The sequence below is a fragment of the Mauremys mutica genome, chromosome 3 (genome assembly GCF_020497125.1).
Source record: "Mauremys mutica isolate MM-2020 ecotype Southern chromosome 3, ASM2049712v1, whole genome shotgun sequence".
Lineage (NCBI taxonomy): Eukaryota > Metazoa > Chordata > Testudines > Geoemydidae > Mauremys > Mauremys mutica.
In genome coordinates this window covers 124,553,843-124,567,514 of record NC_059074.1, presented here as the reverse complement: position 1 = coordinate 124,567,514, position 13,672 = coordinate 124,553,843, and the positions used below count along the sequence as shown (strand labels likewise).

Here is a 13,672-nt window from a genome sequence, read left to right as displayed (position 1 = left end):
TCTTTATTACAAATGTTGGTAATCACCTTTAGCATGAATTCTGAGTGAATATTTAGTTTATTCTTCAGGCAAATTTTGCAATTAGTTTGATTAAAATCTGAAACTGTTAGTGTGTCTACATTCATTCCATGAGCTTCTTGCATAGCACTAACTAAATACTCCGTCTTCTGCCCCAGCATGCACTTGGGTGGAGACTAAAACTTGTTATGCATTCTTTAAAGTTGTTGCAAAGTTCTAGTTAGAAATGTAGTGGACCTGCTCTCAGGGCATAACAGTAATGTTCACAATTTTATCAAATACCTGTATATTAACTGATGGATAATGTTCTATAAGAACAGTATACATGTACTGCAGTGTTGTATAATATATAGATTTTCAATTCAGTATTAATATTTGTCTTTATTGAAAATTGAATGCGAAAATCATGGGAGGTTATTCACCCATTGAACACGTGTGTAAGTCTTAAGCTAAGAAAACAGACCTTTGTTACCCTAGTTAATAAAAACTAAACTTGATAAGGATTCTGTAGATGGTGTTCTTCCATATAATAGGTAGTACTGAATCTGGACTCTGCCCTGGAGTTACTGGAGCATCAGCATGTAATATTTTGGATGACACATGAGATAGAGGGCATAACCAATTCTAGGGTTAGATCCTGTAAGAAACTGAGCAGTTACTGAAGGTGCTCAGTGCACTCTACTTTTATTGATGTCAGTAGGAGTTGAGGGTGATCAGCACCTCAAGTTGTTGCTCAGACTGTGGGATCAAGCCCCCTGTAGTCATTAAAGTTTCTTAAGGCACTTTTCACAAGAGTAAGGGACTTGAACCGTGGTATCCTGGCTAAATTCCAGTATAATTACTAGTGCTCTACCTGCCTAAATTTCTTCGTTGCTTTAATTGGATGAGGTATTCTTCATTTTCTCTCTCTCAAACTGTTGTGTAGTGCTGCTGGAATCCTTATATTAATTACCATATTCCACTTTTGAGATGGCATTTTGGTGGTGGATGAAATGAAGCAGTCCCTATACGTACACAGTTTACAATACCATACAGTGTCATGACCTGCCCCTTCCTGAGCATGCCCCTTTCAACAATGGTGTCTCTGCGTCACCTAGTACAGCCCTTTCACTCCTCCAAAGCTTCCTTTCAGGACACTTGCCTGTGAATAATGGGCTATTCTGGCTGCTTTTTTTGTAAGTATATTTTGAAGGCCCTGAAGATCTCTTCAAAAAACACTGATTAATGATGCCTCCAAATTTGGGTTTCAAAAAACCACTAAACTTTAAATAAAATAATAAAATATTGAATTAAAATAGCAATAGCATTCAATAACCCTTCTACTTCGTATTTCCAAAGGGAAAGCCTAATCTTATAAGTGCCCAGCAGTGCTTCCCTTCCTGACCACAGTCTAGCTCTGCCCTTTCCCTGATCGTGCTCGCTTGCTCCCTCCCTCAGGAGACAACCAGCAACTCTTCCTCTTTACCCCCACCCCAACCCCCCAACTTCCCAACAAGCAGGTTGAGTGGAGCTTCTGTCCAGATGTCTAAGCCTCTGTATCTCCTTGCACACAGCAGCATGTGTTTTGTTGATATCTGTCCAACAATATTCCCCTTCCCATAACTTCACTTAACATTTATCATACCATTTCAAGTTAACATAGTCCCTTCACAACTAAGGCACATTTTAAAATATGTAAAACATGTATACAAATATATTTGTAAACTATATCGGATGTGTAAAACACCTACGTTTTTTAACTCTAAAGACAATTTTAGATTTTTTTTACCTTTTTACCTTTAGATACCTTTTCACTGTTGTATTTTTTGATGTGCACTATAATATCTTTATCTACGACTACTGTAATATTTGTAACTGTTTTTTAATATAGAAATGACTTGGTTTGCTGTTCAGTGTACAAAAGAATAATTTATGGTTTCTTTTTTTCTGTCAGTTTAGTCTTGGGTTAATTGTGGTGGGTTGGATAGGAAGAAGGAAAAGAGATTAAATGAAGCTGTTCATAGATAGCCTGAATGCCAGTTAAACAAAAGAAGAGATCCAACCATTCTGGTTGCTAGCAATTGACAACTACACTTTTTGCCAAACCAGTGTAAGGTTAGGTATTGTGCAGTTTGGGCACTTGGTTGCATTACATTCCTGTATACTTAAATGGATTAAGATAAAAAGTCTGACTTGAAAAGAATATTCCAAAACTGACTATGTCTGTGGTTTTGAACCCTGATGTTATGAACAAAGAAGGGATTGATTTAATGGGATTAGTGTTTAATCCAAGTGAAGCAATGTACACACATGCTTTGAATGCCTTCAAGAATGAGTACAAATAACAGTTATAAGGTTCTGTACTGAGACACTCTGAGGTGATTTTTGTGTTGGGTGGGCATGGGACAGGACTGTTTAAATTATTCAGGAAGGAAGATAGGTGCAAAAATGCATTTTAATTTCCTTGCTGGATTAATTTGAGAAAGTTTCATGGCAAATATCTCACTGTGTACAACTATGACACTCCAGTTCAAATGCCTATTTATAGGAAGTGCTATTACACATCTCTGTTCATCATTTTTTAGGGTCCAAATTAAAGGATTTATTTTAATATTACAAAATTTGTACCCTTATTGGAGGTAAGGTTGTTTTCTAATCTGTAGTCTATCATAATGTGTTTCTGCTAAAGTTTATGCTTGGTACAATATCTGTCTTAACTGTATGAAGAAGTGATGATTTTGCCCTTGCCAAATATTTTGCAGTGGTCCATCAAAGTTAGAGCAAAACCAACTTTTAAAAAAAACTTCTATTACCAAAGAAGTTGTAATATTTGAAGCTGTTTTTCACCATCATTGTTGGTCTATACTTAAAAATCTGCTTAATTTCTTAGTGCTCTTTCTTGCAATGGTTATTAAAGCGATTGGCCATGTCTAGACCAACAAGATATACCACTGAGGGTGTTGCAGAAGGGTCTTGAGATATAGCAGTGACTGCAGTATTTCCAAATAGGTTTGTGGAAAAATTGTGAGCCAGCCCCCTCCCCCCCCCACTCCATCACAAGATTGGCTTAAAAATCACGAGCTTTTAATAAATAAAATGTGGGTTGTTTTTATTTGTTTCCTGGTGTTTGAGCCTTTAGGTTTTATGTTTTCAAATTTTTCTTGACAGCCAGGGCATCTAGACACTTGTTTTAAATGAAAGATGAGATTCTCACAGAGTCACATGGGTGGCTCTGTTAGCTGGCGCCTTTTGTACAACACCAAGTAAGGCAAGATTTGTGATAAAACTCAGAGCCGGAAAGGCAGTAACTTGCTCTTGGTGCCAAACACAGCAGATTTTTAAAGTGTAGCTATAGGGCCCAGTTCTTCCACCTATTCATGGTGGAAGTGAGTAGTACTTTACACTGAGTTCAATGAAGCTACTCCCAGAGCAAAGTGATATACAGTGTGTGTAAGAGTCCCAGAATTGGGCTGTTAATGAAAACAAAACTAACAAAATGTCTAAGGAACTTATGTTTTTTTATATGGCTTACAATACACTTAATAGCAGAAATGTAATTTTGATATTTTTTTGTTTCATTGTAAATTCCAAATGAAGGAAGGATTTTTATTTTTTTTGAGGGGTGCAGGAATGAAAGATTTTATTCTCTTTGTAAATCCTACCTCCCCTCCACTCCTATTTTAAAGAAATCCCATTTCATACTCAGTTGCCATTGTGTTTTTCAAGTCCATATATGATACAGTTAATTTAAATCTGTAAACTTAGTTTTTAAGGCATCTACTTTCTAAAGGATATACCTTGTCATACTTGCTGAATATACGATGGTCTTTTAAGTTAAAGTGATAGTGTTTTGCACTGGACAAACTAAAATGTTCATACAGACTAACTTTCCATGGAATATTTTGCGGGCATCTTGAGGGGACTGCTGTATATAAGACTATGACAGTATTTAGAGGTCCTGTCTCTCCTAAATCCTACCATAGAAATTATGAGTATTGTGTTTATCAACTGGGAGAGTGCCCATACATTTGTTGCATTAGTCTTCCTATTCTGTAAGCTTCGTCCTCTGGCTTTGCTTTATTCTTTATTTTCTAGTCACCAGATTGAAATGGAAATATCTGCATTTCATTTGAAACATTTTGTTCTGATTTCAGACATCTCAAAAACTCTTTGCACTGATACCCTCTGCTTCTAACACTAAAGTATTGGTGAGGGTCTTGGCTGTATTTACAGGTTCATTATTCCATATAAAATGTTAACTCAAGATCTTTTCTGTGACTGTGTGATTTTTCAGGTGGAATTTAGAGGTTCATGTTGCATTTTTTAAAAAAAGTATAAAGATAGCTCCAGTGTTATGGCCAACATTCCTCTCTCAATAAGAGTTTCCTAGGCTGTGAGTGAACTATTGCTGAGCTCACTGTGACTGAAGCATTTGCTCACAGTCACTGTATCAAATCTTATTTAAACTCTGTGAGGGACTGCCGTTTTGAAAAGGGTTATAGTGAACAGGAGACTCAGGCCACGTTTACACTTACCTGCTGGGTCGACGCGGCGAGTTCGACTGCTCGGCGTTCGAACTATCGCGTCTGATCTAGACGCGATAGTTCGAACCCCGGAAGCGCTAGTTCGAACTCCGGTACTCCACCGCGGCAGGAGGCGTTGCCGGAGTCGACCTTGGAGCCGCGGAGTTCGCTTCCGCGGCGTCTGGACGGGTAAGTAAGTCGAACTAGGGTAGTTCGAATTCAGCTACGTTATTCACGTAGCTGAATTCGCGTACCCTAGTTCGACCCCCGACCTTAGTGTAGACCAGGGCTCACTTGAGTTGCAGTGAAACTGATTCTGTGGACATATTCCACTTGTGTAGTACTCACAGTTGCTACAAGAAGTCCACTTTGTTTCTCTTGTGCAGGCTCTGGTTTCTCTTTAGATCGTATAAATCTTTCTCATCAAAGCCAATAGCATGTACTCTGTTATGGATTTGCTGTTTGATTTAGTGAAGCTCTTGATTATTTACTAACATTGGATACTAGATGAAACAGAATCCAGTTTTGAGCAGTGAGTTCAAAAATCCATTTTGGGGTTTGCTTTGTAGTCACTGCAAATAAAAAGTGAGAGCTAATAAAATGTTCAGGATTTCATGTGGACAAGTGGAGGTTCTCAGACAGTCTTTTGCAAACCAAACCTTTCACCAATACTACAATTCATACCATACTTTCTTTAAAAAAACAAGAAGTAGAGTCGTACGACTACTAGCAATAGAATCCAAGTTCTAGTTATGCTGTTGGCCCCAATGTTCTAGTGCCAGTAGAATGATGGAATCAGAAATAAAGGATAATATTAATGCTTAGCCGTTACATGTACTTTCAGTGCTATTCATCTTTAAAGTGATTTAATTCACTAACTTTTCTAATCATCACAATAACTTTGTAAGATTTCTCTCTGCTTTTCAGATGAGGAAACTGAAGTTTTGCACTTTAAGTGACAGGCCTAAGGCCAAAGAAAAAGAAAATTGCAAAGCCAGACTTAGCACTCAGATTCATGGCTCCAACTTTTGTGCTTAGAAAACTAAACTCTGTCATTAAATAGTAATATTAGAAAAACATGTATGTTCCAATTTTCTATAATGGGTTAAAAAAAATAGGAAGAGGAGGAGGAAAGACTCCATCCCTAATTCTGCCTTGATATAAAGAGAATTGTAATGTTAAATTCAGTGGTTTCTGTTGCTTTGTGCAAAGAATAAAAATGTTGCCATTTTGCGTGCTCCATTCAAGGCCAGGAAGTTAATTTTTTTTTAAAAATCTATCCTTATAAACTGCCTAGGCATTGGTGCCAGATTAGGGAACAGATCATACCTTAACTGTACACTTGACTGCACTGGACGCAATATCGAAATGTTTATAGTCACTATATGAGTAGGCCACAACTAACACCCTAACCATGTCAAATCAAAGTAGAAAAATACCATGAAAACTCATCTTTTTATCCCCTTTCTTTCCCTCTTGTCTGATGGATATTGCCCAAACGCTATTGGGTAAACCAATTCCAACAGAGGTTATCCCTCGTCAGTTATAAATACCATTGTTACGGATCAGAGCATTGTCTTAGTAAAAAACATGCTGTTTCCTCTCTCCCTTCTTCATTTTACAGGGTTCCAAAAATGTTAATCTCTTCCTGACCATAGAATAAACAGGCTAACCTTAATGACACACAGAGAACAACAGTGTGTAAAACTCACATGGAAGTTGTCATTTATACAACCGTGATGTTGTGATGTGGTGACTATTAGGACAGCAATAGCCAGGGGAAAATAACATAACCTTCTGATTGATGATTTCCCCACATATGAATTAACTTTATGAACTGGATGGCATGGCCTAAGGGAACATTTCTAAGTGAGCGCCACAAAGAGAACCTAAACAAATGTGCTGGTCAGGAAGTTAGTAGCTACTGACCTAGCACAAGCAGAGGGTAGACCCTGCACAGTTTCTCTGCTTGCAGTTTACTCTGAGGGAAAGGAAGTGCTTATCTGATATGCGTGTCCTTTTTGTGTTTTAGTTTTATTATATTTGTCATTGTTTAATCACAAAACCAGAACAAATCGTTAACATGTATGTAACAGGGGATTAGCAGGTTGCAGCAAGGGTTGTCAGCACCAAAATATAGGGTTGTCACCTAAAAAGAGGAAAAATGGGAGTTGGAAGAAAGATGCATTGTAGTTGTTTATTTTTTAATTCATTCAACAGGTTATGTATGAATCAGCAAGGCAAAGTCTAATGCGTATAGGGAACCATTGAATGGTCAACTGAGATGCAAGTTTTCCTTTTAATTCCCAGAAGAATCAGTTCCAAACCTTTCTGTGCACTCTGGCTTTGTGTATAGTAAACTAGTGGCCCAAGTTCAGGTCTCCTGAGTGATAGTCCCTCTTGATATTATCCCTGCATTGTTGGAGGATAGAATTGTTTTCAGGAAATGAGAATGCTCATTATTTTCTGCCAGAAGAATCAATGTACGTCCTTGGAGGAAATTGCTCTGTGAAGCTTTGTGAGCTCATCAAATAGAAACAAAGTTCTGGAGAGATGTTTTCTGTAAAATGCTGTTTAAATAGTTTTAAAATGTTCAGTGTCAGAATTGCTAACAACAAGGGTGAAATCCTGGCTCCAATGAAGTCAGTGAGATCTAAGGTTTCATTCAGAGTATCTTCCGAAAGATCTGCAAGTGTAAATTCTAAGTCATATAGGTGAATGAAGTTCATTACATTTACATAAGCTGTAAGTTTGGGTGGAGGTGGAGAGAAAGTGAAAAAATATTTTTAATGTAAAAATACATTTTTGTATTACAGAAAAGGATATTTTAAGAGCACTGATAATTAAGGCTTTGCCACATTTAAAGAGAGCTTTATTGCAAAAATTGTCTTGCCCTTTTCTTCCTTCTCATTCTGTTTTTTTTATTGAAGAAATTAAATGCCCTGTTTAAAAAAATAAATAAATCAGATTTGCATGAAAAATTTCTGGCACGTGCATCTTGGTACAAATTTTATAGACCTTTATGTTAAATTTTTATTAATTGACTATTGCCTTTTTAATTCTGGTTCCGTTGCACTGAGGGATCAACAAGATAGCACTGGTGTAGTTAATTTAACAGCTATAAATTCATGTGACCTGGAAAGCTCCATCTACACCACAAAATAGCTTTGTTTAAATGCAATAAAAATTTTGTGGCCAAACTGTATTATAACACTTGTATTTGTCTTTGTGTACAGAAGAAAAATAAATTTTATAGCCATATTAAGTGAACAGTGCTTAAAATCTGTAAGGTTAAAACATGATTTCTTAGTGTGGCTATAACATTTTTTTTTCTATAGAGAAGGCCAAAGATTAGAACCTAGATAAAATATCTGTGTTATGTTCCAAAGAAAATTAGTTCAAATTATTATTTTTTAATTAATCTTGCAACTTCTTTTCACCTCTGCAATTATAGGTTCTAAATTCTATTCTATTTATTCTGATTGTCTGACTCTCACACCCACCCCCACCCCCGCCCCCACCCCCCCAAGTCTGGACATGTACAGCTTAGCTAAATGCAGATGTGCTCCTTTTGGATTACTGCCGGAATTCTCCTATTGATTGAAAGACTCGTGTCCCCATGTGGTTAAAACAGAAGCCTCAGCACAGGGTAGCTGAAGTTTGCAAGACATTTGGGACAAAATTATTTTTGAAGTTATAGTTACATCTATGGAATGTAGATGTAAGCTCTTAGTTCATGTGGACATTTTACTGAATGATGGCAAGTGTTAACTTAGGACTTGATCCTATAAAAGTTTAAAGCACATGTTCATTTTCTTGGAAGGCAAGGAATAAGGACTATACTCGTAAGTAAAGTCCTACTTGAATTGCAGGATGATTGTCAAAAAAATTGTGGCTGAGTTGTGGATAAGCCATGGAAAATAGCAGAGCAGTAATAATGGACTTTATTATTTGTGGTAATACTTAAGTCCATTATTACTTTTCTGCGATTTTCTGCTGTCGGACGCCTGGGGCTCAGAGCGGGGGCTCCCACTGTCAAAACTGTGGTGGAAACCTAATATTGCAGAATCTGCAATTTCCGCAATATCTCAAGTTAAGTAGGGCTTTACTCATAAGTAATGATTTACAAGATTGGGCCATAGTTAATAATTTTTTAGCATTATGTTGCAATGTAAATTTAAGAATTAGCTGACTAGTTCAGATAAATGAGAGGAGACCTGAACTTTCACTTAAAATTCAAATCAAACCTTGTAGGAGTTATTTATTTTATTTTTTACATGCCTCCCAATTCCTAATTTTGGCCAGAAGCAGGAGTACTGCAAAATGCTATTTTTTCTGTAGTTGCAACCTGCATATAACCTGGAAATAGTAGGCATTTTGTGACACAGGCTGTACTAACGAGTTAAGAGTCATATTTTTAGACTGGAGAGCTTTGGCTAAGTTCAAACAACTTTCTGATGCTTAACTGAACTGAATCTCCAAAACGTTTGTTATACATCATTACTATAAACATATTATCAAATTAAAACATGTTGTTGTCCTATAAGAATACCAGGACTTTATATGCCAAAATATTATTATGTATTTCTTTGTGCAGCCAGTTACAAAAATTATATATAGGTAATCAAATCTCATTCTTCAGGATGTGAGCTGATTATCTACATCGGTTGAAAGAGATTTTAATCCATGCAGAGCATATACATCTGGATTATGGTAGATGCATTATGGTATAAATTTAAAATATGTTGCCTAAGGTTACGCATCCAAAGAAGTAACCTGAATTTCAGAGTTGCTGAGCATCTGCTGCTCTCATTGACTTAAATGAGAGTTCCAACTGCTCATCACTAATGAAAATCAAGCATCTCGCTAAGTGGTCTAACTTAAATTGTGCAAGCACAGGCTGTTGGTATTTTGAAACTATTACCTGCTGCATCAAGTACTGATTGCTGCTGGATTAGGTGGACTGAGATTTTGCACTAATTTGGCACTAGTGGTATGATCTGTAGTCAATTTGGTACTAGTGGTCTGGTGTGGCTGATCTAGTGTTGGTGTGTTGTAGCTCCAACATTCAGTGTTAGTGAATCTGGACAGTACAAAATTATGTCAATGCTGTGTTTGTTTTTGTATTTTGATATTACTTGCCAAATATTTTCATTCTGAAAGACAGTAGCTATAATATTTTTAAAATTACTATAGAGTATTACAATTTATAATCTCACTGACTGAAGATGTTTTTCAGTACATTCTAACACTGTATTAAGCAAGAAATATGAAAAGAAGCATCAGTGTTTTGGTATTTTGTCAGTATTCTCAAAATGAACTTAACACTGAGAAGAGTTTTACGTTTGTCTAATGCTAATCTGCTTTCACGTTACTTGTGCTAGCTCTGTTGTTAATTCACAGTTGCACTGAAAATATGTTTATGTACACACAACTCTGGAGGAGAAGCAGTAGTTAAGGAGTTACTGCAGTTGTTACTTCAGTCCCCAGCAGAACTAATTAACACTTCTGCATTCAGTATGCCTTCTGTTTGTGAAAACATGTCTCTCTCTCAAGACAGTGACATTTGTTTCCTATTCTCCTTTGAAAAATTTTAGCTTCATTTCACTTGCAACATTAAGTGGACTTCTGAATGGTGCAGTAGGTTTGTGATATCAGGAATTTCACATATCAGACTTTCTGATTTGGCCTTTTGGATGTCCTGCATTTTCTAAAATACATACCACTGGTTTCCTGTTGTTAGATGTAAAGAAATTTACCCTTCAGTATAATCTTAGCATGATAACTGAATTTCTAAAATAATGATTGCCTGTTGGTTAGAATATTGCTTCTGCTTCTAAAGCTACATCTGTAACTTTTTTCCTTTTTAAGTTTCCACCTAATTTTGATGTTACATGTTGTTGTAGTTATTGCTCTTGTTGCTGTTTAAGTGATGACACTGAGATTGGCTCTGTATATGAGACATGTTTACCCCTGACCACCTTCCTCCATCCAACCATACATCTCAGCCTGTCTCTCCAATTATATCATCTTGAATGTCTGTCTCACTGTTAGCTTACATTCAGCCTGGCCAAAATTGAACTCTGGATTTGTCATTCAAAACCATCCCTACTCTCCCTTTCTGTGTCACTGATGATACTCTCACCAGCCACCCTGTCATTCGGGCCTGTAACCCAGTGGTGATCTTTGACTCCTCACTCTTTACCCTACACTCCCCTGGCTGTGTCCAAAGGTTGCTGGTTGTTCCTCTATAATGTCTCTAAAATCTCTGTCCTTGCTTCAAAAAATCCCATTTAAGCCTTTATGCCCCACCTACTGCAGTTTCCTTCTCTCACATCCCCTCTCTTCAATCCAACAAAATGCATCTGCTAAGATCCTCTTGCTTAGATCATACTGCCCCTGAAATTGCTCCACTGCCTCCCCATTTCCCTTCAGACCTGCCTACATGTCTCCTATCACTGTGCCAGGGATTCCAGTCTTGATTTCCTGCCTATACTTTTCTCCCACAACACCAGTAACAGCCTTTGTGTGTTGTTCTTATAGTAGGAATATATTCCATGAATGGATCAATTTCCCCTTTTCCCACTCTTTGCATGTCATTTCCTGTCTTAGATTGTAAATGCTTCAGGTAGGGTGACCAAGTGTCCAGTTTTCGACCAAAACACCCGGTCAAAAAGGGATCCTGGAGGCTTGGGTCAGCACCGCTGACTGGGCCGTTGACTGTCCGGTTGGCGACGCTGTGCAGCGGGGCTGGCAGGCTCCCTGCTAGCCTCCATGCCACGCAGTTCTGGGGAAGCAGCTGGCATGTCCCCTCTCTGGTTCCTATATGTAGGGGTAGCCAGGGGGCTCTGCACGTGGCCCCCGCCCCAAGTGCCACCCCCACAGCTCCCATTGGCCGGGAACTGTGGGGGCGGCGCCTGTGACTGGGGCAGTGTGCAGAGCCACCTGGCCGCACCTCTACTGATCTGCATAGGAGCTGGAGGGGGACATGCCGGCTGCTTCCAGGAGCTGCTTGAGGTAAGTGCTGCCCAGAGCCTGCACCCCTGATACCCTCCCGGTGAAAATGAGCGAGTGAGTGAGGGTGGGGAAAGCGAGTGACAGAGGAGGGGGGGAATGGAGTGAGCAGGGGCTGGGCCTCGGAGAAGGGGTAGGACATGGGCAGGGCCTCAGTGGGGGGCGAGGAAAAGGTGTTTGATTTTGTGTGAGTAGAAAGTTGGCAACCCTAGCTTCAGGTCAGGAACCATGTGTACATTTGTATTTTTACAGTCCCTGGCACAATTGGGAGCCCTGATCCAGACTGGGGTCTCTAAGCATTACTATAAGGGATAATGTGATAATATAATCAGTTAATATTCTCTTTTGCTCTTTTGCAGGTTTGACAGATGAAAAAGTGAAGGCTTATCTTTCTCTTCACCCCCAGGTACTGGATGAATTTGTGTCAGAGAGTGTAAGTGCTGAGACAGTGGAAAAATGGCTGAAGAGAAAAAACAACAGACAGGAAGGTAAAATCTTATTAATTGTGATTTAAACATTAATGTTAAACAGATTGGTTTTATAAAGGAACCAGCTTCATTTTTTAAAACTTGTATTTTGTAGCTTACACGTCAAGGTTGCACAATTTTTAATAAAGTTAAAAAAAAGGACTAAGAATTCCTTATGTTTCTAGCCTTTAGCTATTTCTGGTTGAATGTACTGGTATTCATTTGTGGAAGTTTAGTCCAATATTTGTAACTGAAAATGAATAAATATGAACATTTGGGCCAAGCATTAATCTTTGTTACATCAGTGCAAGTTTATTGAGAACATAATTTGGTTTCTTGCCTCTAAAATTGCTAAAATACTGAAAGAAGGTTATGCAACACATAATATGTAGCCTTCAGTAAAATAGTTGGTACGTTACATCGCAAATTCCTACATGCAACATGAATTAAAAAGAGTTTGGATATGAGAAGTGACACATAGATTGTAAGCAAAGGGTAATGATAAAAAGCAATGTATTGAATTATGGGGAGGTGTCTTGCACTGCTGCAGAATCAGTATTAGGCTTAACTTATACTTAACATTAGAGAGACAAGGTGGGTGAGGTAATATCTTTTATTGGACCAGCTTCTATTGTGAAAGAGACAGACTTAGAGCTACACAGAGCTCTTCTCCTTTTAATTACCTTGACTTATTGATAACCAACTTGTTGACTAATGCTTCAGTCCTACAAGCTGTTGTACCCTGGAACTCTTTTGACCTTAGTGGAGCTGAGAGTTGAAAGGTCCTTTCTTTTTCAGTAGTTTGCAACATTGGAACCTAGATCTGCAGATGAAATGAAATCAAATTGTTGCAAACACTGAGGAATGAAGAGAATAAAAATTACCAGGAAAAAATATTGACAGGCAATAACAATGATATTTTTTCTGGAAAAATGTGAATAAATTCATCTGGGGGAAAAACATCATCCAGACATCAGAGAGTCAATGCGAAGGAGATACTTGGAAAGAGGGAATTCTAGTAAAGTTCTGTATCACAGTAGCAAATTGTACGCAAGGTTGCGGTACAGTAGGTTGAGGGAAAAGCCTGATTTTGCTTGGTATATGCAGCAATAAATAGTTTTTGTTTTGTTTTTTAAAAATAATAGTTTGAATAACATTCCCCATTTTAAATATATGGAATATTGCCACTTTCCCATATACGGGTGAATATGATTTTCTAAAACAATGCAGAAAGGACAGTAGTGGGTGAATCTGGTCTGTTTGTGGTCATGGTGCTAAGGAGTATGTGAAAGGTGGTACTCCATGGATGGCTTTATTATGTTGGCAGAGTTAAGATGCAGTGTATTTTCTTTGGTGTATAATGATTGTTCTAATGGTGATCTACCTGTGTTAAGGAGAAGGAGTGGTGGGTATGTACTATTAGGTACCTTCATTGTTCATTCATTTACTTTTGTGGTTTTGTTTTAGGTATAGTGCAACCTTAATAGATACACAACACAGTGTTTATATTTATAATCTACCTACACATACAGAAAAATGCTGTTGTGTATCAAGTTTGTGTGTCAAGTATTGAGCTAAAGGTGTGGGTTTTTTTTATTTTGACTGATACTCATGGGAACTGTGATACCCAATAGAACCATAAGTGTGCACTATATCTGTAGAGAGAGCTTT

At 37.9% G+C, this 13,672-nt stretch overlaps 1 protein-coding gene across 12 annotated transcripts in view; it reads left to right on the top strand.

Moving 5' to 3' along the window:
• The window catches only part of PDE10A (phosphodiesterase 10A), a 605,978-nt gene that overhangs the window by 411,202 nt on the left and 181,104 nt on the right, over positions 1 to 13,672 (top strand). For all 12 annotated transcript variants that reach the window (XM_045008718.1, XM_045008721.1, XM_045008723.1 and 9 more), the window contains one exon: positions 11,894 to 12,022. Coding sequence is in view for 5 of the 12 variants with exons in the window: in XM_045008712.1 (XP_044864647.1) it covers positions 11,894 to 12,022 (129 nt within the window). In the remaining 7 variants the exon portion in view is untranslated. The remainder of the gene's footprint in view (positions 1 to 11,893; positions 12,023 to 13,672) is intronic.